Source organism: Lingula anatina, chromosome 2 (assembly GCF_051362555.1).
Source record: "Lingula anatina isolate TDL-2025a chromosome 2, LinAna3.0, whole genome shotgun sequence".
Classification (NCBI taxonomy): domain Eukaryota; kingdom Metazoa; phylum Brachiopoda; class Lingulata; order Lingulida; family Lingulidae; genus Lingula; species Lingula anatina.
This window is the reverse complement of record NC_141768.1, coordinates 20,245,619-20,272,861: the sequence shown is the minus strand read 5'-3', so window position 1 is coordinate 20,272,861 and position 27,243 is coordinate 20,245,619. Positions and strand designations below refer to the sequence as shown.

Below are 27,243 nucleotides of genomic sequence, written 5' to 3'. Positions count from 1 at the left end.
TCTGAAATACACAGGCTGATATAGCAATGTCTGCAGTTACAACACCAACAAGTTAACAAAGGCCCAGGGTTAAAAGTTCTTTCAATCTCTGCCTGTATTATGTTTTTTGTGGGCTGTTACATATATTCACTTTCCTGCGATGGCAGTGGAAGGAATGTGTTAACTGGTGTCAGCAGGAGCGTAGATCATTTCATCATTTGGAAAGGAAATCGAGCAAAGGAAAGCATAAAAAAATCCACACAGTAGCTCAAAGTTGTCCTATTAAGGAAGTGAATTAGTAAACGAGGAGCGTGGCAGCATGTCCCTGTATTAATCCCTAGAGTAGGTTAAATATTATGGTTTCCATAAGTGGGCAAATGGTCCATAACCCAGCACTGAGCTCAGTGTGACAGCTCATGGATAGATGGAAGTATTGGTCTCTGCTGGCAGCTGAAACTGCTGGTAGTTTATTTATTTAACGAGAACTTCATAAATATACACCTTGAAAGTTACCTTGATACTGGCTTTTTTATTGGAAAATGTTAATTTTTGCCCTCATTTTTGCCAATAAAGATGATATGTCATTTAATCAATGTTTGTCTTGAGATTAGAAAATGGTGACCTTTATAAATTTATATTGTAAATTAAAAAAGCGCAGAATATTTTTTCATTTTTTTTTTAAAGCAACACGTTAAACAGAAAGTTTTGAAATGGGGTTGTAACCTGATGCCCTTTCCCCCTAGCAATTGTTATAATCACTTAACAAGTATTAAAATCAGGAACTTGTCCTTCCTGTAGAAATGCACATATCTACAAATTCTTTCCACATTAATCGTCAAACTTACACCAATTGTGTTGCTGATTACAAGGTAAATGGTATGCGACTGCATTCACTTCCTGTGGCTAACACCACATTAACATAAATAAGAAGCAAGAAAAATCAGAGACTGAGACAAAGAATGTGACAAAATTGAGGGAGATGATGAAGATTAGATTAATATCAATTTTATTGGTCCTTCCTGCTGTTCACAGACCAGTTCACATGCACTGTGCGGTCTCCTTCTGGCAGAATCTTTGCCAGGCTGCGTTTGCTCATATTTGAAGTCAAGTTTTAGCATTCAAAATGTTGACATGCTTGTGAAATATTAAATTAACTTTCTGTTTTCTTCCATTTTCTATAAAAAACGTTTTCAACCATCAGGGAATACAAATATGCAAAAAACAAACAAACAAAAAAAAAGTAGAATGATTGTCATTTAAATATTTTCCAAAAAGGTCATTTTAGGCATAGATGAAAGTCAGCCTGGGATGAGAAGAGCAGATAATCAGAGAAAAGGAAGTAAGAGATATGTAGGATTGAATATTCAGGATGTGGAGAGAGATGCCGGCTCAACAGGCACAGTGGGTACAGCTGTTCTCTCCAGGATGTTGGAGAATCTCTCTAAAAGCATTTGCTTGATGATACACATACCGAGTGAATTTTGATTTTTTTTCTTCTCTTTAAAAAAAAAATCGTTTAGCATTTCACAAAATTTTTTATTTAAACAAATTCTTCAAAACACACTCTTTAATCCTGTGTAAGTCTTAAGTTCAGGGGTAAAATTTCATATTTCTTTCTGACAAGTTGTCCAAGATCTCTCATAGTACCATTTTTCTCTATAATGACAAAGTATGATAACATTTTGTCAAATCCAAAAAAACAGGAGTGGTCAGTGCATTTTTATTTTCTTTCATTCCATTCTAGGATTGGTAGTTAACATTTTTCTTAATCACAAATTACTTCGTTTTATTTTGCCATAGTCTGAGAATGTCAGTCTGTCATGCTTGGTGGTTAAAATGCCCTGTTGGCAATTTTGCTCCTTTAAGAGGTAGCCACCACCCCTCCCCACCTTCCCCCATTCCCCCAAAAATCAGAATAGTGTTATGACAGGTTGTTAGAGTGTGGTAGGTGAGATTGTGATCCACGTATTTGAGGATGTGTTCACTACTGGGCTAACTTAGACTGAAAATACATTTGTGTCACCTAGATGGCATAGGGGTTCTGTTGATTGTGCCTTAAATTGTAAATATCATGTTGTCTGCTGAACTTGATGAGATAATTTCTGATTAAAGTCAGTGATGGGATTGCAAACATTTTTAGATGCATATGCAGATACAATAAGCAATCCAGCTGAACAAGCAGAGTGAAAGATGGCCAGACAAAACTGGTAAGCTGCTTTATGGCAGTCACTCTGTGGACAAGGTTGTTAGATGAAATTTATATCAAATTCTTAGTGTTGGTGATTTTAAGCAACAGCATGTAGGGTATTTCTTACATAGTTGTAAATTGTCTCCAATTACCAAACCAATAGCCAATGCCTTTTTTTAAGTAGTGCAAAAGAAAATTGATTTTCTCAAAATTGGGCTTGGCTGCCCATGTTAACCAACTTTTCATTTTTGCTTGGCCTAGTAAAAAGTAAGTTGTGACAGTGACAAAGAAATATGATTCAGACAATACAATTGAAAGTATAAGGTTTGGTATGACTTACTAATCTGCTGTGTCCTTCAATATGCTTCACCTTCCCTGAATTCACTAGGTCATGTGGGACATCGAAGAAGTCAATCTGGGAAGAAGAATAAATTGTTACCTTTTTGAAAGTGAAAATTTAAATTACTATATTAAAGTTTAATTTGATTCTTCAAAAACTTGATGCATTTAGGCACAGAAAACAATTGAGTGGTGTCTTCGTTTTCTGCTGTTTAAGACTCAGAAGAAATCTTCAAGAAATTATTGCATGGAAGGATATGAATAAGGAGAATTTAAGTGAAAATGGCAGACATGACAATAAAAAACAGCTTACATATTTGTTTTAAAGTGAGTTGGTGACAAAGACATTTCCACTTTTCTGCACATATTAAAAAAACTCCTTTTGTCACTGTGTTGATTTTTTATTTCTTCTTGAAAAACAGTCTTCAACAAACATTTGCACATCTCGACCTTCTTGTTGTAGCAGAGATCAGTGCAAACATTTAAATTAAACGACCAAGATAGACAGGCATCGAGTTTTCCACCTGCAAAAAAAAATGGCCCCATTTTTTACCAGCCACCTGTGCTCGTATTCTGTCTCTCTGTCTTCCAGGTGCTATTTACGCTGTACCCTATCTTTGATAGGTTAACTAAGTTCGGATTCAAACTTCTTGGTAAAACATGAGCAAACAGCACCTACCTTATCTGAAGCTCCTCAAGAGATGCGCAAATAATACTGCTTTTTCAGTGAAATGTCAAAATATCTGCTGTTTACCCAAACATGCACTGGCTGATATAGGCTGTGTAGTTACATAAAGTACTTGGGACTTGAACCTGAATATCCAGGTAGAAACAGTTCAAGCCATGTTCACACAGAATTCAGATATATTTAGTCTGAACCTGATTTGTTTTGATTAAAACGAAGTCAACAGTTTTGATTTTAATCAACTTGGTACATGCACAGCTTGGCTCCATAGGAAGCAACTTTGGGTTATGATATTCTGTTCAAAATAATATCACGAGTAGAAATGAACCACTACAGTGCAGACTCTCACTTGATACCAATAATGACAACTGAAGGCTTTTGGACCGAATCAGACCCAGCATATCTAAGCATCATGTGAACACCACCTCAGACAAACAACTTCACCCTACCTTTACACCACTTAGTGAACAGGTGAACAAATGAGCACCATTTCCTACTTTACTCCAGAAACTGACCGGTCAGTGTTCTCCACAATCTAATGATGAGCAGACACAAACGCACATATTCAGAAGTCTCAATTTATAGTTTTATAATTAGCTTTGTTCATAATCAGATGGTTCTGGACAGAGTGCATCATGATCAGATGATGAGTTCCTTGAAATCAGATGGGAACAGCCCCCCAGACCATCTGGTTTTAATGATATTGGCATGTAAGGTCAGCCCAAAGCACTAGGCTGCTTGGTTTTGGTATGAAATACAAACAGAAAAAAATTATCAGAAAAAAAAATTGATCTTTTAATTTTATTTATATTTTCTAACAACAGGTTGATGTAATTCTAAGTATTGTTCTCTTTTTAATAATTTGTCAGAGTTTTTTAAAATGTTTTTTGACTTAGAATTACATCAAAGGCATGATTTAGGTATGTATAATGCAAGTTTACAAGAGGAAGAAAATAACTGAATGTTTTCAAGGAAGTGTTTTAGCCTGGTTGAATCTCCAGGTTAAGGGTATGAAGGTCAGTAAGACTAAAAAGTCTTGTTACCTGGCCTGAGCTTGTAATTAGATATGACATTACACTCTCCTAGACCCCCAGAAGAAATACGTTTTCAATGAAACTGAAGTACCAGGATACTTCAGAACAGCTCAGCAAGTTTTGGTATTTGCAGAGATGCGAAACAAGATGAACATTTCTATGACTTTGGCTTCCTGGGGATGGCAGTATGGCTGTCTCGAGATAAACGTCTAGAAATCAAGGAGTCTGCGGGCACACATTACAAGACTTAGATACTATGGCCCGATTCTATCTAATTTCTCAGTTGCCTTTCACTATACTACACAACACACAGACTTCCAGCATGTATGGTTGAATACTAGTTGATATAGATATACCCATAGACTGTCTGGTGGAAAAGTGATCCCTAGTTCACGAGTACCCTATGGGTACTAACCACCTGAACCAAGCCTTTGTATGGTTCAAGTATAGTTATCCAGCTATATTAAAATAATATTGTGCTTTTATAATTTGTGGTAAGGTACTTTTCACTTACGAATATATTTTTGGTATGATTTGTTTGTTATTCATGGAACGCAGGTTGAAATGGGACTTGACATGCAAAAGCAACAGAGATATTTATCCCCCCCCTCCTCCTCCCTCTTTACAGCGATATTACAGTCACTTTTTTTTTCTTTCAGTGAACATATTTAATATAATTTAACTTCTACCACAGATTGGTATGTTTGCCTATGTTTGTGTTCATTAAAATGGTACAGGTTGTACAAAGATTGTTAAAACCATAGAACAAATATTCGTTCTTTATTCTACATATAGAATATTAAGACTGGGGGCAAAAACCACAATGCTGTTATACAGAATCTGTTCTTTGTTTTGTCAAAAATTGCAGGGAATGCTATCTTTAAAAAATGCCTTGACTTATTCCACCTTCATTCATTGCTCATTCATGTATCTTACATTTTCAGCCTTGCTTTCCTGCCTCTAGCATTATGGCCATACAGTTATTAAACTGAGCGAATAAGTTTTTCTACATAATTATATTTACATATTATAAATCATAATATATATACACAACTAGAAATATGTATATTACATATTCGTTATTCTAGGAGGCACCCCCACCCTTGAAAGGCTATGGTTTGAGAAGGACCCAGCCACATTACAGTTACAATGGGAATCCCTTAAGGAAATCATGTGCTGTCGGATACCCCTACAGGATCTATTGAGACTGGAGAGCAAGCATGTCCTATTGTGTTGTGTCCTGCACTTCTTGTTGGCTCAGGAACCCAGCACTCTGATGTATGAGAAAGAACTAGATGCCTTCATAGCACAGGCCATCTCGCCCATGGCTGGAGATGTTGGCAAGCTTAAAAGTCTCAAGGTACAAAGAAATCTCTGGGTGTTCAATTTATACAATACATAAGTACATTGAGTACTGTAGTGTTTTATTTACGAAGTATAAAATTTAATGCTCATGACTAAAGATCGTGAAAGTTTTTTCTCAGAAATTTTGGTCATTACACTGAGGTATGTTTATGACATGATTTTACAGCAGGAAATTGGTTAATGTTGTAATTGTAGAAATGCACCTGATTGATTGACAATGTTAAATTAAGTTTAAAGAATAGTTAAATGAATTAGGTTTGAAGAATTATTCTTTTTTTTTTTTTTTTTAATGACTGTAACAATTGTAAAATGAAAAATATACTTCCATTTCAGGTTCTTTTATTCCAACATATAATTACTAAAATGATATGTCAATTCTTAAAAACTGTTAACATATTTTTTCAAGTAGGCAACAGTTTCTTATTCCATTTCAGGAATTGAGAATTATGTCATTCAGTGGCAGCAATATTTTTGTTATTATATACGGTTTCACTATCATATTGCATATTTCTTCCAGGTTAATTGCCTCTAACTTCATTTTCAGGAGACTGTGCTATTGTCTCAGAATGGGTGTAAACCTATAATTGGCTTCTTTACTTGTAACCAGATTAGTAGAAGGCCCTGCATCTGATTGAAAAAGTGCAACAGCTGTATTGCATGGCAAATTTACATTAAACCTTCATTTCTAGTCTCTTGATGTTTGGTATGTTTATTAATTTATGACATGGTGTTTAATTTGTCTTCTCTTTATTATTTATACATACCATTGTCTGACTGTCTGAAAATAATGCAGAAGTTTTTTTGTAGATAATCACAGCCACTTTTTAGCAATTCATTCTATTTGCTGTGTCCTAAATTTTGCAACTAATATTATCTCATGTCATCAACTCTCTATGCCATTGTCTGAATGTCTGAAAATCATAAAATATGCTAATTTTTTGTGAAGATACTCGGGGATTATTTTTTAGCAACTCATTCTTTTTCCTGTCAAAAATTGTGCAACTAACGTTATTTCATTGTCATCAGCCTTTGACTATTTGTCAGAAAGATTTCATGTTTTGCTTCACTACTGAAACATCAAAGCAGCTGCAATATCATAGTGAGTTCACAATAACATGCACAGTTTTTGCTAGTGGCTAAAAAAAGTATTCCATCTTATCTAAAGTAAATGAAATATTTTGAAATTTTATTGTCTTATGCCAGTACTATCTCGAAAAAGTGATCTTAAAAGCCCTTTTTCATTCCACTGCTCCAAAAAGTTTGCCTTTGAAGAGAGCACCCTTGAAGCAAGATTTCACATGAGTTTTCATGTTTTTAATCGCAAACATCAGAGATATAACCAATGGCAGCAGTTCACACATGGACACAAGGCAATCAGGGAGAGATCACCACAGCCAATGGCAGCAGTCCATGTATGGACACAAGGCAATCGGGGGGACAGCAGTGATCTGACAGACCTTCATCAATAATGCAGTCCTCCAGTAGAGGGTCCTGGCACTGACTTCTGGCGGTGGCACCACACAAATCAATATTGGATATGACAGTTTTTGCCAGGATGAATTGGGTGCTGGGTTATGACATGATATATAAGCTTAAACATAGGGTAATGGCAGTATGCACTCAGTAACATGGAGACGGGAACCTCCCTTGTGTCTCCAACATGATGACAGTGTGTGTTTCCATGACATTTTATCATTTGTTGTGATGATTGATTACTGCATGAATATGTGTGTTTGGTGAGTGTGGGCAAGAACTAGAAAATGTTTGCGTGAGTACATTTGAGAGAGAAAGAAAAAGAGAGAGGGAGCAGTAATGAGTTAGTAAATAAATTAGAGATGACATAAGTGTACAGAGTTAGACTCACCATGGAGAACATATAAATTATAGGCAGTTCAGCCCTATGTACAGCTTTCAAAATGTAATTTTCACTTGTTTACATGCTGCTCTCGCTCTAAGTATTTTAAATCAACCACAATGAAAGTAAAGGTATCATCATCCTCCATTACAACACATACACACACATGCACACATACTCATACTATATATCTTTACCCGATGCCTATGTAGTGCTCATGTACGTGTGCGTGTCCAACATACCTAATGTAACCCCAGGCATGTGTGATGTAAAACCTTCCCTTACTCACACCTCCTCTGCAGCATTAAAGGTTAAGAAAGGAATTCCATTTGTTCTTCCTAGCTGAGGATCTTCACCACTTTCTCACACTGCACCAGCCCAGACTGCTGCTTGCTCATATCAATATTAATGCCATTTGATGTTTAAGTAGGGCTTTGCATGAAATGGACACCTGAGGCAGTATGATAATGATAATAAAGTAATATCATTTTGCTCTTTTTTGGTGCTTAAAAATGCAGCCTCGGTTCCCTGCCTTAGGCCCAAGCTTGCAGTCACAGACACTATATAGTATTTTGTAGAGTACTATTGAACATCAACTAGACAAAGTTGGAGACAAGGTACCATGACCCTTGAGTATAATGGATAGATATAGTCCATCCTGCCAAGCTGTGTCTTTGCAATGTTTTGCAACACAAAATACCTCGAGGTGAAGCATGAAAATAAACACAAAACAACCACAAACTATGTGGAAGTTTCCGAGATCAGAAGAGTCATGGGTGGCTTGAACTATTTTACTAGGTATAAATTGATGAGATGTGCGACAAATGGCAAAGTACATGCAATGCCCCTTGTAGATGACCCCCTGCTTATGGTCAGTTGATGGATGATCCGTGCTTTATGGTACATCATATGCCCAGGCTTTTTAGAAATTAAATGTATTTTTTGTCTGTAGGTCAACCATAGGTCTCATCTAGGTAAGTGGGGAAATTTTCTACCACACCTTGTACTAAAGTGCCCCACTGAATGGCCACTTAAATCTTTTGTAATGGAATTATTGATGAAAAGTGCCCGAAAAAAATTATCATTTGATATGTAGTGTTTTTGATCTATTGTGGTCCTCCTTGCTTACCTTCTATTTCATTACTCATATTGGATGCTAATTTTTCTCATGATTCATGCCACGCAATCATTAATATTATGTTTCATCTACATAGAGAAAGTGCTGAAAAATCATAACTGGATATTTTTGATCAAAAGTTATGTCGTAAGTGAATAAAAGACAATGAAACTCATCTTACCGTCTGCTTGGTACCAAAGCCATCCTCCCTTATCATTTCCGCATTTCTGATTAATTGACTAAAGAAACCTAATCATGGTTCGCAGGACGAGCATGCACACAAAGGTCACATTAGGCATTGGGTGGGACTTCACAACAACTGGTCACAAACTGTAACATCTTTGACTTTACACAGAACTGCGGTAATTTTTGTCTGACTTTAGGGAAAATAAATTCATGCAGTTACGAAACTTCAAAAAAAAAAAAAAATTAAAACAGTTGTTACAGTGTTGAAATACTGAGATGTTAAAGTGAATTAAGAGTTTTTTCAGTCAGTTATTTGCATTTTGATCCAAAACCAGTAGTAGTCCCTTGTCCCAGATTCTAAGACTTGGTGTTAGATATAATTAATCACAAATTACAATTTAAAGTAGACAGTTCAGTGGACTAATATATAACTTGCACTGGAAATTGATGTGTTCTCAATGATGCCATCCATAATTGAATAGATAGTTTACAGTGAAGCATTCTGTTCTTCACGTACCACTCCTCTGCCTCCTAGATGTCTACTTGTGTTCTCATGTACTAAGAAAGATGGGCAAAGTGGTTGTTTTTAGAGTGTTACCTAACAGAACTAGGAGGAGAATTGATTTTTGGCTGTGTTGAAGTGTATTTTGTCAGTTAGAGTATGTTGTCAAAGATCCATGGAGGGAAGAGGTTTGAACTCATTGCTGTACTAGCTCCAAATTTCCATGCAAAAGTTATCAAGTTCATTCATGCACATCAAAATATGTGTGTGTGCTCATACAAAGATGGAGAGAAATCTAGTTGAAAAGTATATATTTTATTGAATGACCGTAAAGAGACAATTTTCCTACATTTATGATCTACTTATCATATTATTTTGTTCTGTGATGAAATTTTCAAGATTTAGGAAAAAAAGACTGACATCAATAATTTCAAACCGTCTGATCCCCTCAATAAACTTTTCTTCTGTTTTATGAAAGCTCCTGCCTCAAGTAAATGTCTGGTTAGACAAGAAGACAGAAACTTGATGAAGAATGGTTTGGCTTAGTGCTCCTTTCAGCTGTCATTATGATGTGCAAAATGTTAAAAGTGGCGTCTCATTAGCATCAATAATGAACAGCAAAGTTACAGCAAGCAACTACTCCAAGCTGTTATCTTACCGTAGCAGAGATAACAGGTAACGCTGGTCTGGGATATCCATTATAATTATTACTTTGAGGTCAGTGTCTGATCTTTGAGAAGTTTGTCTGGGTGATGTCTGCTTGTTAGAAAAAATAATTGTTTGCAGCTGAAAATGTTCTTTTTTGGTGGGATTTGACTAGAGTACGTATGTTAAAAGGCAGTCTGATTTTTTTTTAAGTTTACAAGCCACTTCTTATGCAATTAGAGTTCAAAAGATTGGTCCATATCATTAGCCCCTTATTTTCTTTTCTTCATCTAGTTTTATTTTAGTATGACATGGCAAGAAGTTGATCTCCTGCAACCTTGAGTGAGGTTACCTGAGAAAATGTTGGTATGCTTGACAAGTACAAACTCACTGGAATCTCATTCTTTATAGTCATTACATGGAATGACACTCACTTGTAACCTCAGCACATATTTCTACTGGCATAGATATTAGATTTTTTTCTTAAGTATCATCAATATTCTTAGCTTTCAACTTTTTTTTCCGAATTTTTCTTTGTTTGTCTTGCTGACTAGTGCTCCTTATATTACTGTTACCCCTATTTGATTCTTAGACTATTAAACAGCTAATTTTACTTCACATTTGTCCCCAGTACTTTTAAGCATCCTTATAAGCACACAATTACCCCCTCACGCCAACTATGACATCACTACCCAAAACTACATATTTCTTTGTAATCATCAACCTAATATAAGTAAGTCCACTGTAACCTGTTTCACTTTTATACTTTGTCTTCAGTTTAAAACTTGTTACAAAAATGGAATAATAAAACAATGACCACAAATTTGATTTTTAGACTATCAAACAACTCATTTTACTTCAGATATGTCCCCAGTGTTCTAAAACATGCCGGTCATCTAATAAACATATCTGTTAATTAGATGTGATTACATGGATTCTCAGCCTTGTTACTGTAAAGAGATTTAATGTAAGTTTCTGTTACTACAACTACTACCACTTACTATGGTAGTGGGATTTATAGTAGCTCCTGCATTCCTTGGAGGGCTTGTTCATTTGGAAAATGAATAAGCAAAGCAATTATAGTAGATGTATCAATATTAAAAAAAAAAAAAAAAAAACCTACAGGCAGGTTCACAACTTGACTAACTTACCACAGAATTACTTGTATGTTTTAACATGGGTGTTTCTGAGTCATCTGGTCATCTTATGATGTGTTTTTAGTCAATTTTTGATTGGAATTGGTCTGGTTCTGAACAGGGTCTATGTGTGTATCATGTCCATGTAGTACTTCTCCATATGTGCAATCTACAGATCAAATTGAAGTGTGCAAGTCATCAATTGTGTGAAGAATCTCCATTAATAATTTATTGAACAGCGGCCAGGTTTAATTACTGGGATTGCTTTTCATGGAAAACTGATTCAGCTTAGCCCAGGGTGAGACCTTTGGTGCCATGCACACGCTGTCTGATGATCTCAAGAGTTGTAGTTCGTGCTAAAATGAATTAGTTAGTTTGTGATGAGTTGGGTTTAATTGATCAGAAAATTCATTGATTTCACATTTCAGAGGCTGCCCAATTGAGTTGTAGTGATTGAGCTTTGAATTGCGTGATTTTCTGAGGAACATTAAGACTGGAATTGAAATATTTCGGTTTTGCTGGGTTCGATAGCTGTCAGTCACTTAGTCACTGAACCTAATAATCACTTAGGTGGGAATTGGGGGTTTTGTCTGAGGCTCAGAGAATTTATGAATGGTTTGGGACTGAAAGAACTTATTGATGCTGTGAACTATTGCCAAACTTAATGCAGGCTGCTTCTAATACACATTTAAAGAGGGATATGGGACAAGAAAAAAGCACTACTTTTTCAGATTATTATTATTATTATTGTTATTTTTTTATTAATTATTATTCTTCCATTCAGTTTTTTATCTTGAATTATCTTGTCTTCATATAGTAGAGAAAAATAAGTCTAAGGGGAAATTGTTGCAAGATTGAGGTCTTTCCCCCACTTAACGTCCTTCACTATTGTTCCTGCCATTTTATTGCATTAAAACAAAACAATTTTATGAGCTTTAGCAACTTGGCAAAATATGATTTTTTTGCATGTCAGATAACACCATAATTGACCAGTTGACAGGTCTGAAACCCGCACCAGATGGTGAGAATGACTACAGGCTAGTAGCCAGGGGGGTTCAGGGGGTTTGAAAGCACCCCCCTGTTTACTGAGAAAAGTTTCATTCTGGGTAAAATTTTATCTAGGTACACAAAGGTTTCATGGTAAAAGGTCCACTTTTTCAGAAAAAGAATCCCCCTCTTGAAATTGCTGGCTAAGGGCCTGAATTTATGGGTTAATGGGGGGGGGGGGGGGACAAGACAATCAATTAAGGAGGGGGTTGAAAGGGATATCCTAAAGAACAAGGTTGAAGAGCTTCCAAATTTTGAATCTTCCAAATTTGAAACTTTTGTAAAGTGTCACCTCAATTTACTCCATGGACAGGTATTATAAAAGAACTGGTAGATATTGGTATATTTTACCATTTTTAATATAGGCAGCATGACTGTTTTGTATGTCTGTTATTTTCTCATTTCAGAATTATGCAATAAACCTTTCGTTAACATAAAACGTCTTTATAAGACAGGTAGGACATAAAACACATTTTCATTGTTTATCACCCGTACCATAACCATATAATCTTTGTCTCTGCCTTAGAGAAATAAATAGAATACCTGGACGACCATTTTTAAAAGCCACCGCCCGAGGGAGGGATCATTATTGACAATCAAACAACCAGTATTTTTTTTTTTCGGGATCAGGGGGTAGTTGTGTGCTAGGTCAGGTGATGTCTGTCACCGTAAAAAGTCTGCGTTGCCTGGTTTGCATGAGTGAGAACAGTAATCTGTGCTAATTCTCACAATTGTGCATCGAGGAAGGTTGAGCCCCAATCTTTCCTGTGGCATAAGCAGTGCCAGGAACAATTCGCCACACTTGACACTGTTGTTGCATAAACCGGGCACATTAACGACAGCGACATGGAGTAATAAAAGAAAGCAGTAGGAGGATTGTTTCTATTTCGGAAGTGAAGGTGAACATATTTGTAAACAGGAACTTGTGATGTGTATTTAGATTGAAGACTTGATGAGTCTGACATGCATTGGGGCATTTAAGATTATTTTTATATATGGAGTATATATATTATTATTTATGAAGTATGATTTCAGAAAATACTAGGTTGATATGAGAAGCAGATACTGTTTTTAAGAGGAAATTCAATTAATTTTTAAAGATTAGATAAATTTACTTTTAATTTTTTTGTGGTTTACATACCCATTATTTTTGTAATGTTACCATAAATCTGACCAATAAATGATATTTAAAAATGTCAGCCAATCAGAATATAAATGTCATGAGAACCAAACTGAGTTGTAGACAAAGCTTTAATGTAACTCCTCCTCCCAAGTCAGACAAGGAAGAAAAATAAAATATTCCCATTATAACTACCGAGATAAACATACATTTTAATCAATTTTTTTTATTAAATACTCTTTAAGTTAAAACATCATTATCTGACAACAGGATTTTAAAACATAGCACACACGAGTTGTAGAATAGCAGTAAATCCAGTGTACTACAGAGCAAACTGCTAGTTAAGACAAAGATACCAGACTAATAAGGTAGTAATTAGGGTCCCTTGTCCAATTATCCTATCATACATTTATTCTAGTTAATAGTCTTGAAGCTAGCTTGTCCAGGAGGGCCAGTGAGCTGATAATGAAGACCCACACACACAGACAACCTATTTTATCTGCAGATGAGCCTTTATGAATTCCTTTCACTTGAATTTATATTTCTTAATGATTAGGGTCACAGCACTTATTCCACTGGTCACTTTACTGGTCACCACATGTCCACTTACACAAGTATGTGGTCAGTTTTAAGTGACCACAGTCTAGTCTGTTTGATCTGGTCGATATGCCACTGGGAATCGGTATTGATATAAAGTGATGAAGAATATGGGCTGTTGTTTTTTACTGGGAATGGGTTTTGTTTCCTCTGTGGGTTGTCAGGTAGCGTTAGTGGGCTTGATCTGATATCCTGGCTTTCCTGCCCAACCCCATTAGTCAGGTGAGAGTGAGAGAGAAGATGCTATCTCAAAGGCAATCCTTCCAAGCACCCCTCTTATTTAGATACTGTTATCAGACGAAGAGTAGAGTGCTTAACATGCTGGAAAAATTTTAACAGCATGTTTTTTTTTCATACAGTTACACTTTCAGCCACCTGCCTCCCTGCCCCCTTAGTCATCCACTGGTAGCCTTGTCATTGCATTTATCTGGTGACTTGAACAAGAAATAAAGACAAGATGACAAATGTTTTTCCTGGGGTTTGAGGCATGCACATACGCACATGGTATGTGGATCCTTAAAGGCAATGACATTGTTTGGTTTTGTAGTTGGATTTTAATTGTGTGATATTTTTAGAGAATTGTCTCCAATAAGTGGGGGATAGTTTTTGAAAAATTCTGTTTTGGAGAACCAATAGTATGCAGGATTTTCTTTAAGAAATTTGCTGGCCAAATAAAATGACCTACCAAAATGTTGGAAATGTCATTGTTATTGACATATTTGGTCTTGACAGGTAATTCAACTTTTTTGGGTTGACTGTCTGGCTGGTCGGCTGATTTTAGTCTGTTTGATTTGAACATCATAATTTTTAAAGTGCTTTGCAAAAGAACTTTGCCTTTTGTGCATGATATTGTGCAAAGGAGATCATCTGTGAATTGTTTTACTTGCTGTTCTTTTTTTCCTTTTGTTCTTGTTATCCTAAGTCAGCAATATATAATTATTTAGAGAGGGGGAATTGCTTGTTAAATATATTCTTAAGATGCACGTAAATTATGAAACCGAAAAGGAAAACTTTTCACAAACTATTAGACCAGTATGTAACTATTGAATAAAAGAAAGACTGAATGATGAAGACAGTCTTCATACAACCTACATACAGAGTCCTACAGTCAAGTCCTCAACACATCATACGGGGGCACTATATAACATTCTTCCAAGCTACTTATTTAATTCTGTAAACTGAAAAATAACGTAATGGCTTCTGTTAGAGGAAAATTCAATATTGATTTCTCTAACACCAAATTACGTCAAGAAAAACATACATTGTTTGGAAATTTTCACTTTTGGCTTATGAATGAAAATGGCAGTTTTATCAACCTGTTTGTTATTATACGAATGCATTGTTGAATCAAATTGAAAAAAAGCTATTTAATGATTACCTCAAAGCACCTTGTAAATTTGTCTTGGTACTTTAGGCAATATTTTACAGGGCACTTCAAACTATTAGACACTAAAGGGTTTTTAGATTTCTATTGATTACCCCAATCTTGGTGAGTGTTTCAACACAACTATTGAATATTCTATACCTTGTAAATATGTTTGCTATTGACTATTTTTAGATACCTAATTGACTTTTTTAGCAATTCATAAGGCCTGTTTGGATATGAACTTAAGATACCACTTTGTTTGGATGTCAAATGGTATATGCTTAAAGCACCTTGTAATATATACATGTATGTGTTTTAGATATGTTAAACTTCTTCCACCTGAAGAAACTAACATAGCTTATTAAAATCTGTATTTTGCTAATTCAGAGTAGTTTTTTTTTTTAGCTTGGACATTAATGGATATGTGTATCACAGATTTGTGGGTCATTTTCAGGGCTTTATTTATTCTGAAAGACCACTCCAAGTTATAAATATTTTCTTGTGCCAGAAAAAAAAATTGCCACAATGTATATATTGTCTATTAGTCTAGATCTTCCTCTAAAGGTGGTATTCCAGTCAATATAGTCATGAAGATCTGTCCATTTTCAAAATAACCTCCAAAAACATTCAAAGCCAACCCAGTGATACATGTACAGCGTGGAACCCAGTAAAACGTACCTATGTTTTCAGATTTCAGCTACAGGTGCTTTCCACATGCAATGGTTATTATGCAAAGAACTTGTAACTCCATGGCCAGAGGAGATATTTCACTGAGGAGAATCACTTGTTAAATTGCCAGGTTACAGAGATAGCAGCTCCTGTCTGTCTGCATGAATATTAAACTTCTGTTCTCCTCAATAGGAAAATACCATAGTATATTTTTTCACATGAATGATACCAAGTTTTGAACCCCTTAGTATAACCTCTGATGTGGAAAGAATTTTTTTTTTTTTTTTTGAAAAAAAAATTGCTTTATTTTATATTAAACCATGTGAGGCAAGGAGTATCATTTGAGGTTCCTATCCCTGAAGCTGCGATCTGAAAGCATTAGAAGAGTCTAATTACATATATCAATAAGAAAGGGTCTGAACCACTTAGTAGTAAAACTTTCCAGTATGTCCAGCAAAAGGTAGACATTTCCTAAGGCCAAGAGAGATTGCCCTTTTAGATGAAAAAAGGTCCACTTTGAATCCAAATTTGATCCAGCTTCTATGACATTATGGCAAAAAGGTCCACTCTTTTCAGAAAAAAGTACCACAGCCATCCTCTTTGACATTGTTGGCTTCAAGCCTGGTAGATTTATTTCATTATCCCCATCTGGTCAGTTAATAAATGTATTAGAGAGAAGAATTATGCATACCGATATACATAGTACTAGCCCATGTCTAGCTGTCTAGTAGATATGTCTAACCCTGCTATCAGTTACTCATCATATGAAATATTAATAACATCTGAATCCATAATTCCTACTTAGCAGAAGAATAAAAAAGATTTTACTACTGCCCAATAACTCCCAAAAAGTTTCATGGAAGTATTGAAAACATGGACTGACCTAGACAGATTAGGCAAGCTCGATCTCACAGGTTGATGTCAAATTTCATTATAACTGAATTTGGTAGTAGAAAATAGCTTGCTTGTCATGTTTTATATTTAAGTAATCCATTGATTAATCCCGAAAACGAGCAACCTAGACTATACAAAGGAAAATGGAATGACCCATTTGTATCAGTGTTTAAGTCCATAATTGTGACATAAATGTGATATCTGGATCTCTAGCTTATGAAATATGAGAAAATTGTAGAAATCGTAACTCCTTATAAAAATATTAGACTGAAACACTATTACATGTTTGGAGATATGATTTGAAATGTGGTATAAAAGATTCATTTTTCTTTGTGTCTATAAGTTCCTACCAAAAGATAGGAGAGGCTTATAAAAAATATACAGGTAAATAATAGATAAGCTATGCTTCTTAGTAGAAAATTGTAGAAAAACAAAATGTCTGTATGAATCATAGCAGGTCTTCATATAAAGAACACAAGTTTACATATTTGTTATTTATTCCAAGATCTACGATTCTTTCATATATTTCAGCAACCCCTCTGTAGAGAATACCAAAGTCTATTAAATATATATTATATGTATTAATACCTGTGCTTATCCCATCTATGTAATGCTTAATTATGTACAGGTAAGACGGTGACAGTGACATCCCACATAACAGTACTAGATCAGCAGAGAGATAGAGAATTCCCATGCTTGGGAAGAAAGCAAGGGGTTAACCACTATGTACTATAACATGCACAGAATATATTGAGATGTAAAGGTGAATGGCTTTGTGTTACTGAGCTGAGTGTGAGAAAGTTTTTCAGACGAGATGTGCTTATAGTGGTAGATTTGAGAAATTGGAAGTTCTTGGGGGGGGGGGGGGGGGGAGGTAATCGTGAAGTGTAGTGTACCTGTATTTTGTTGTTAGATTATGCTCTATTTGATGAAGCAATGGAGGTATTTAGGTTGTTTCTTGGTCAAGTAGGCTAGTACTTTGGGAACACCTTATCAAAAAATTAGCATGCTAAATGAGAGGGGACTGTCCACGAGAGCGGAAAATAACTGAACAGACTTACTGGTAACAACATTATCTGATTGTAAACTGCTTACATACCCTAACACCTAGGTTTTTCTGACCCTACTAAGAAACTTTGAAAGAATTGAGATCTTTAAACACCTGAAATAAAAAAAGCACATACATGAACATGTTGTTTAAAAAAAAACTTAGTTTTCCACTTACCTGACTTAAAACTGTAAGTCCTTGTCAGCATCTATATGTTTTTAAAAAAGTTTTTGGAAAATAAAGAAGTCTGTAGTTGTCCGGAGTGTATTCACCCACAGTTGGAATAAAACTCCAACAATGTATCACTAAGCTATGACGGTTATTTAAGTACTGAACCTTAGAAGCAGTGCCCAAATGTCAAATGCTCCTTACCTTTCATTCCAAAGGTCAAAGAAAAACACCAAAGATCATGACTTTCCCACCTTCAATGTCCAATGTGTGGGTCGGAAAATGTCCGCTATTTTGTTTAAGAAATCCTAAAGTTTTATGAACAGACAGTCCATGAAATGAACGCAGGCCCAATGATGGCTGACCCTCTAGACTGGTGTTTGAAAACTTTGAGAATTTTCTGTGCTGAACCTCCCGTGAGTTCTCAACACCAGCACTACATGCAAAAGTGTCTGCTATAAAATCATTATTTTTACTATCAATGCAGATGATTACTACCCTGCGGCATCATTGCCTTGGTCATGTGATCATAATCAGTCTCATTTGGGCCGAGATGGGCCGCAGCTGGATAAATCTGTGTTGCAACAGGTACATGTAGAAAATTCATTCGTCATCACGGAATTGAGATAAGATTGATCAGAAGATGCATGAAATCTTGATATTATTAGGGATTAATTGGTCAACCACAAATACTCAACGGACAGGAGGATGCAGTAAATCATAAATGTTGGTCAGAGAAAAGTGTCAACCTGTGGTGGGGAAAAAAACAGTTCTAGTAGCATTGTTTTACACTCCAGCATTCCTAATTGGCATTAATTACTGGGCAGTGGCGGTAATGACTGTCTTTAATCCCACAGCTTCTTCTGGTGTCTCGGTGAGGCAAGGATGATTTTTGTGTTAATTTCACGACAGGTGACTTGAATATAAAGTTCCAGTTCCACCGGTGCCTGTTGCAAAACTGTCGGTTTAAAATTTAAGTATCCTCCCTTCTGGTCCCGTATTGGCTGAACAGTTACTTTCTGGTGCATTGTAACATGCTACCTGGTTCCTTGACCCTGTATGATATCTATGAGTCCCTGAATAAGCATAAAGAGAAGCACTGGCACATGGTTCTTGCCTCAAGGTATCCCAAAGTCTGTCTGCCCAGAAGGAATGAGCTCAACTTCACATAAAAGCCAAGTGAATGCAACAACAGTGAGAATTTAGTTGCATTTTTGCTTCTAATTTTTGTTTTTGTGTTTTCTTTATCCCCCATTTAAAGGTCAAACGAGATTGTGTTTACCATGTTGTTTCATAATAATCTGTTATTACTTGTACTATTACTGTGCATATTTTCAGGCTTTTTCATACCGGGCTTGATTAGATACATTATTTTTATCAAGGGAAGTAAAAAGTGTTTTGAATGATTTAGGTTAATATCAAAGGGTAACATAAATCAAGTCTGTTTGTTTAAGTTTTATTCTGGAAGAAATTCCTTGTTCCTGAAAGATAAGAAGGCTGTGGTGTCATACATCAAGAGAAATCTCCGACATAGACACAATGGCAAGTTGATCAAAATTTTTTTAGGGTGAAGTCAGATTTTGCTGTTTATCATTTTTGCTTACTTAAGAAATTTGAATACAAGTGGCCAGTGGCAATGATTTTAAATGTTATCATTATTACTTTTAGTTTTCATGCCTCGTTAATTGTTTTCACTGAAAATGTCAGTAGTTTCATTTTATATCAGTTTCATAAGAAAAATAATTGTACCGTTCTGTTTTGGATCATTTTTATATTAGATAAAGAAATGAGCACATGGATAAAATTCCTTATAATATCTCTATATCTCCAATTCATTGAAGCGGTACTTTCTTCCTTAATTGAGACTTGAATTGGCGTAAAAGGCTGGTGCATCATAGGCCGTATGGACAAGTATTTCACTTAAGAATGTCAAACTTGCAGTACTTTTTAATTTTCTGATCCAGGCTTGATAGGCAAATGAGCTTCTCCTCAATTACTGTAATTAGGGGTTTATTAAGAGATGCTTGCTGACAGACACCTAGCTGCCCAAGTGAATTTCCGTTAAAACAAGGCACACATACCTCACAGCTAAGCAATTTGTTGAAGGACTTGGATTTCAACAGGGTTGCCAGCTCCACACATTAACATGTATTTCTGAATACTTTTTAAAATTGATTCACTTTGTTTCTAAGGGTATTTAGGCATTTTCTATTGTTGATGATCTGATGAGCAATGAATCTAGACATTTAGAGAAGTATGATCATGGTGATAAAGTTGTGATTCTCATGCTGGGTATGTTTTATTTCAATAGTACACTGTTTACAAATTAGACATTAGTAATTTTATCTCATGTTTGTATGTTTGTTTGTTTGTTTGCTTTAGTCTCTCAAAGTCTAGACCCATTCTCACATGTTGAGTAGAAGCCCAATGCTCTTTTTATTTAGGACTACAATAGGCCAGGTTGTCGTTTTAGACAGTTTTCAGCATGTAGCCTTGACCTTAGCACATGTATTTATGGGAAAATTATTATGGCTATATTTTCTAAATAAGTGTAGTTTTGACTTGAAAAGACGGCGAAGGGAAAACTAGATTTTTTATGTAGTTAAAAGTGTCAGCATCCATTTCATTGTACTATACTGATATAATAATAATGCTGTTTACTCTGTATCCATCCCTTAATAAACCCAAATACACACATTTATGTGCATGCACGTGCATTGTGTGCACACACGCACACACATGCGCGCACACTGATCTCATTACAAAATCTTTTAGTCTTAGTAGCTGAGTGGCACTTAATAATTTCATCACAGACAGCCTTGTCACCCTTCTAGTTTTTACATCTTGGATAAACACAATGTATCAGTTGAGACCAGCAGTGTAAAAGGAGAAGGGTCTTCTTTGATTCTTGGAATGTAAGACACACATAAGCTCTTTGCATAATTATTAGTTACTGATGGCAAGACTCAATTTTAGTGTCCAGTATCTGTATAGAACTTGAACATAGACCACAGAAACCTTCACTGCCTGCTTTAAGTGAAAAGTTTTCTATGCTAATCATGAAATATTTCTACCATTGATATCCATATAGATTTGTGCCATAATTATAAAACATGATAATAAAAACAATGGATTTTAAAAAAAATCAAATTAATCTAGACTGAACATCAGCTGCATTTATGTTGGTATATGAATGGATGACTATGGCAAAGAAAATGAATCATGGTCAGTACAATCTGATGTGCGCCATAGTGGTTATCAGTATGATTTGAGTACGATGCTAGAGGGGTGGCTGTACGCTCAGATGAAAGTAAACTCACCGTTCTGTTTCCATGATTTTAAAAAGACTCGAGACAAAAATAACTCGCATCATGCTGTGACCAGCTTTTATCTATATTTTAGGTTTTATGAAAAATTTGATGACTGTGTCAAAATGCCACAGACTTCGGCTCGTTAATTAGTGAGTTTTTAATCTCGGTTTGATATGTGTGACAAGGAATTTTATCTGTGCTGAGACTGTAGATCCTGTTGTGTTCTCTAAGTCTGCTGGTCTAATTGAGCTTCTTGTAGAGATAGGTGTGAAAATAGGGCTTGATAGGGCCTTAATAAGGTACTTGTTACCTCACCAGATGTGTTAAGATACAGGCCAGTGTCACAAAAAAATTCAAAATTATACACTTTTTGTCAGGTGGAAGTCAGGTAGTTCCTTAAATGGTGTGAAAATTTATTCATTGAAACTGTCACGACAATTGATGATTAATCTTTTCACAAATTTAGGCATTAAATCAGCATGTCATGCATTTAGGTAACTTCCTTTTGATATTGCATTTGCACTCAATTTTTAAAGTAGGGTTTGTACTACAGGATTCTTTAGTATCAGTTGGTTATCTTGTAGATATGTTTTAGACCTCCAGCTTGGCAATTTTCTTCGGGGACATACTTCGTCTTTATCCACACCCTCAGTCTTTACTGTATTACATGTTATGTTGTTAGGATCTGTTGAGTTTCTAGAAACAGTGAAAGGGTCAGTGAAATTTGTTTGTAGTTTGACAGATGACACCATATTGAAGACAAAGTATAATGTAATGGCAACGCTGGGGTCAGGAAGAGTGATTTAACTGATTGGAGTGGAAGGATGGAGAGGCAACAGTTCTAGATAATTGCTAAATCACAACATTGGGGAAATCATATTTGATGTGAAAATTATAAGAGTTGATTTATAAATAGCCTTGTATACATTAATTTGCATGCACGCACATGCACACACACACACTTAAACTCACACTGACGGGTTTTGATTAAGAAAAATGTAAGATGGCACAAATGATTTCAAATATGTTAATTTTCTGTTTTTTTGCAATAGAATGAAAAAAAAGCAGTTATCTATAACACACTATTTTTGACTTAACTGTCATTACCAAATGTTTTTAGAAGAACAAAGCAAAATACTGATACCCATATACTTTTTGTTTCAGAACATTTTTTTTCCAGAATATTATGCCCCACCCTTTTCCAATTTTTTCAGGTGCAAAGAAATAATGATAATTGCAAAAGCCTTATACAGGGTCTGCACAAGTTGTGTTAGAACCAGGAATAGTATTTTACAAAATATGTTTGTTTTTGGCTTTTCTGTATTTTGGTAAAAAAAAAATCCACCCTTTTCCCTTAAAACTGTTTGGTTTTTTCATGAAAATATTGTTGTTATTTGGTCTTATGTACTGTAGATCTATGAGAGCAAGCATGCAGTGCTTTTATTTACAAAGGAACAGCCCTGCAGTTCCAGATTTTCAGTTCCATGCAAAATCACCAACCATCAGTTATTCTGACTCTCTCCTTTTTTTTCTATGGCTTTCAGGTCCCCACTGTGGACCCAAGAGCAGTTCAGCTAGCAGTGCTGTTTATGAGGGGCCTGGCCCTGGGCCTGGCAGTTCTAGGAGCCTGTGGGTACCCCATCCCCCTTTCAGCAGGCATGCCATGGAGATGCTTCGATGGGAAGCTGTTCCATCTCAAGTACCTGCAGGCCAGAGACGGGGCAGATCTGGCATCACTGTGTGACTATTATGTAAGTATCAGAAACAAGGGTGGACCTTTTTTTTTTTTTAAGTGGATAGCTGGACACACTATTTTAAACTCTTTTCCACACGCAACAAGCTGTACAATTTCAGGTGTTCTGTTGCTAATTTTCTCATCATCTCTATAATTAAGCAGCCTGATAAGGATATGACTCATGATTCTGACACCATTTTGATAAGTTATTGTTTAGAACCAAAAATCCTCACCAAATTGAATTTAGGCCATGAATGCCATGATAAAATATGGGTGTGCTGAACAGGGTGGATTTGAAGGGGAAGGTGAGAATTGCCCTTTTGGAAGGAGGTGAAAAGGTCCACTTCTTTAGAAAAAGACCCTTCCCCCCTTTTGAAATTGCTGTCTGTAAGCCTGACCATAGTTGTTTTGGGTAAAATGTGGTTGTCACAGAAAATGTCACTTTATCAAAGGGCATCTGAAGGACCTAAAAGTTACAGAGATGTTAATGTTTAGACAACTGGTAAAATGTTATTGATCAGGATTTCTTAAAATTTGTTAGCAATTGTAATATAATTTTTGGGGAGAAATGATTTGAAGCTTTTTGGACAGATGTATAGTGTGATGTGATATGATATGATATGATATGATATGATATGATATGATATGATATGATATAATGAAATAAAAGTAAAAAAAATAAAATAAAAAAAGTGATAATGATAATAATAATTAAAGAGAAAATTTGATTTAGTGTTTGCTTATCACAGATATCTTTCTTGTCTGCAAATTTTTAATTATGGTAGATGATCTCAGCCAAAACCCTTTAATGTAATTTTTCTCTGGCAGTAATTACGTTATTTATGCATCTGTAAGGAAGAGTGTGACACATAAATTAATCCCACAAAGCTTTTAACACCTTTTAAGTGCTTTTTTTTTCAGACGAGAATTTTTTATCAGAGACAAAGCATTTCTGTTAAGTGATAAGAAAAAAAGCTTCTGTCTGGGGAATGCTATTGTCTTACGTAATGTCTGTTTGGCCTAATGAGGAGTATGATATAATAGTAAGCTGGGTAGTTAAGATAAGAGCATTATTTTCCTCCCTTGCCTATACCCAGGCATTGGTTTTATCCATCCACAAAGCCCTGTGTAGTTTTAAGTAGGCAGATCTGTGGATACTCATTCCTGAATAGTGTTTTCCTTGTTAGGGCCCTGTGGTGAAAACAAGTGGCACATGTTCATGTATAACTAATACTAGATTTGCCTTAACTTTCAGCAAACCTTCATTTTTGATGTCACAGTAACTGGACAGACATAATGGATTTTCAAAGGCATTCACCAAATTAGTTGTGCTTTAATTAAGTTTTTCTAATGAAGTATGATGCAATCAAAAGTAGACAATCCATCTCCCAAGTACCAGACATAAAAGTACATTGCACCAAATGGAGCTATTTGCATATAAGTGTCATTGTTTTATCATTTTTTTAGGGCCCGGCAATGGAGACATTTGATTACCTGAAGTCACTTATTGTTCTTTCTACCCGGCTTGACCAGTGAGCTGGACAAGGGAAGCAGTTTTCTGTTGAGGAACAAGATTGTTCACTAGCAAGGGTAGAGTCATCTATTGTTTCTTTTACATGACTTGGTCAGAAATAAGGACAAAGTGTTCTGTTGAGGGTCAATATTGTTTAAGAGCAAGGGTAGATTAAGCTTTTTTTTACTTTTTTTATTTATTTATTTTTGTATTTTGCAAAAGGGAAACTTGTATATTTCAGAACAACAAATATCAAAGCCTTTTTGCAGAGAAATAACCAGCTAGTATGGATTTTTATATAACTTGGCCAGTAAAAAGAACTGTGTATTTGAAGAGGTTTTCACTTGAGGCAAAAGATGAAGCTTTCCTTTCAGAGCAAGAACTAAGCAAGTATTTATTTTTCTCTAAAGTTTGTTATATCTTGGCTAGTGTTGAGAAAACTGGATTTTAGGTTTTCACATAATAGTCCTTTCCTGAAGTGAATGACAGAGAATATGTTAAAGCAGTCACTGCATGCAGTAATGTAATCAACATGCTAACTTCTGGAACTGGAGCAATTTTTCACACCTAAGCAGCCCCAATTCTACTCAACTTTTGAATGTAAATAGTTCTGAAAACTTTCAGTATTTAAAGCTGGGAGGATTCAGCCTAAAATTCAACCTAGCCTGCAACATTTTACACATCAATTGTCTCTAATTTGTCTTATTATCACATGATGCCGATTTGACCTAATTCCCCTTTTAGAACTGTCCTCGTCTAATTGCATCATTTGTCTCGGATGCGTATCAAAGTGCTTGGAGATCAATTGTTCACAGATGTCCATCTGTTACTGTCTACACCTGGTACCTTGCTGCTATAAGAATGGTACAAGGTGGTTAATGGTGGGATTTTTATCTGTCCCTTTTTGGTTGTTTGATTATTTTTTTTAAATTCTCAGAAGGTGGCGGTCAATAATGGTGAACTGAAGTTTGTTTTAAAAGATAATTAATGGGCGTGTCACCTTACAATTATGTATATAACAGTTGAAGGGGAGGAGTTTAATGATTGATAAAACTAACGTCCGAGGGGCACTTTCCTTGATTCACAGTCATTGGCGTGGTAACAGGTTTGCAAAAAGAAAAAAAAAATGAAATGTTTCAAGTTTTCATGATGTATAGTTTAGGTCCTTTTCCTTCTCAGTGCTATAATAACAATGTGGGAGTTAAAGGAGATGTTTGGTTAACCATGGGCAATCATCTTTTAATTGTAATATAAAAGTTCAAATCATTTAAATGATTACTCTGGATTGGTTAACCAGATTAATCTTTGTAAAACTCTCCAATTTGTATTTGGTTAGATTTACTCTTGTACACATTTACAAGGAATTGATCATTTCAGAGATTGACTGGTTTAGGGGATTTTACTTTGAAAAAATCATATCTTGGATGTAAGTAGCACCAGAACTTTAAAACGTACAAAAGTTTCTTATGATATGAAAGTACAGTGTAAAGAGAGTGTTATTAATTTGTTAGGAATCAAGGGGTATTGTTAATGTATATATTCACTTAAAAGTATAAACTTTTTCATCTGTAAAAAAGATTTTTGAGCACCTTATTTGTTTGATATATTATGAAAGTTTTTTTTATATATAGTTATCTTTTTATTTCATTGATTTACATAGAGTTTTATTCATGATGTCAAGAAGAAAAAGCAGTCAACTTTTTTGTTTTATTTTATAATGCATTTTATTGTTGATGATCAGAATTGAGTGTGAGGTGAAAGTTTGATAATGAGACACTTTTTGAATGGAAAGAATGAGCATTTTTGGCTTAAATATGAGAGCTTTTGGTAAGAAGGCAGTCCTTAGAACTGTATGTATGGATGTTGGATAGTTTTGATTCATATTATACTTTTTGCTTCACTTTCAGAGATTTTTTCCCCATCATAAAATAATGACGTCTATTTTGTAAATATTTATCATTTAGAGACTTTATTGGGTCCTTACATATGTTAATCTTATATGTTTTACAACATTTATATAAATACTGTTAAATTATAAAATTATAAAAAGAAAAAAAATGAAAGGTATGTCTTAGCAAGTCTTGTACATATGGACCTTGCCATGTATAATCAGTATATTATGTATATGAATGGGCTTCATATATGTAAAAACCAGGGATTGTATTTTCAGAAGTTTGTGAATAAAAAAAACATTTATCACTTTCTGGTGGGTCAGATTTTAAAACTCAAATAGTTAAAACCTGACATACAAAGAAGTGTCATTGATTTAGAGTTATAAACTTTTGAGAATATGTCCCAAGTAAGAGAGTTTACAATTGTTTTTAGATTGGTTAAGTATTATATACATTGTTATTATATAGCAAAATTTCATGCTGTAATAACCCTTTTGGCATGGAAATAAACTATTGTAGCTATTATACTTGGTGTTCTGTCCTTTATTAGAATTTTTAAATAACCTGCATAAAGTCACCATTTTATTCAGGGAACCCATTCACAGGTGACATGAGTATAAGGGTCTATTCACATGAGTGGCTGTGATTGTGATTATGTTCCATTATAGAGGCAACACCATATATTCCTTTCACATATGTTGGATCCATAATATCTTGCAGAGTCTACACAGTATTATCACAGATTGATTGCAATCAACTTTCCTGTTTTAGAACAGGCATTTTAAAGTGAACTTTCTTTCGGGTGGATTGGACCTTTCACTAGAAAACGGAGTGATACTGGAACAAGTGGAG

General features: G+C 35.2%; 2 protein-coding genes across 5 annotated transcripts in view; one reads left to right on the top strand and one right to left on the bottom strand.

Annotated features, from left to right (window-relative positions):
• LOC106161319 (uncharacterized) overlaps window positions 1-18,392 on the bottom strand; it is a 54,306-nt gene extending 35,914 nt beyond the window's left edge. Inside the window, exons 1-2 of the mRNA XM_013538245.2 lie at window positions 18,145-18,392; window positions 2,508-2,582 (exon numbers count right to left, since the gene is read on the bottom strand). The gene's annotated coding sequence lies outside the window, so the exon portion shown is untranslated. The remainder of the gene's footprint in view (window positions 1-2,507; window positions 2,583-18,144) is intronic.
• The window catches only part of LOC106161297 (constitutive coactivator of peroxisome proliferator-activated receptor gamma), an 87,166-nt gene extending 60,250 nt beyond the window's left edge, over window positions 1-26,916 (top strand). For 3 of the 4 annotated variants that reach the window (XM_087007270.1, XM_087007271.1, XM_087007269.1), the window contains exons 3-5: window positions 5,314-5,585; window positions 22,796-23,002; window positions 24,454-26,916. In XM_087007270.1, coding sequence (XP_086863396.1) covers window positions 5,314-5,585; window positions 22,796-23,002; window positions 24,454-24,522 — 548 coding nt within the window. In that variant the 3' untranslated portion in view covers window positions 24,523-26,916. The remainder of the gene's footprint in view (window positions 1-5,313; window positions 5,586-22,795; window positions 23,003-24,453) is intronic. The other variant, XR_015333292.1, reaches the window with a different exon arrangement.
• The last annotated feature ends 327 nt before the right edge of the window (window positions 26,917-27,243 follow it).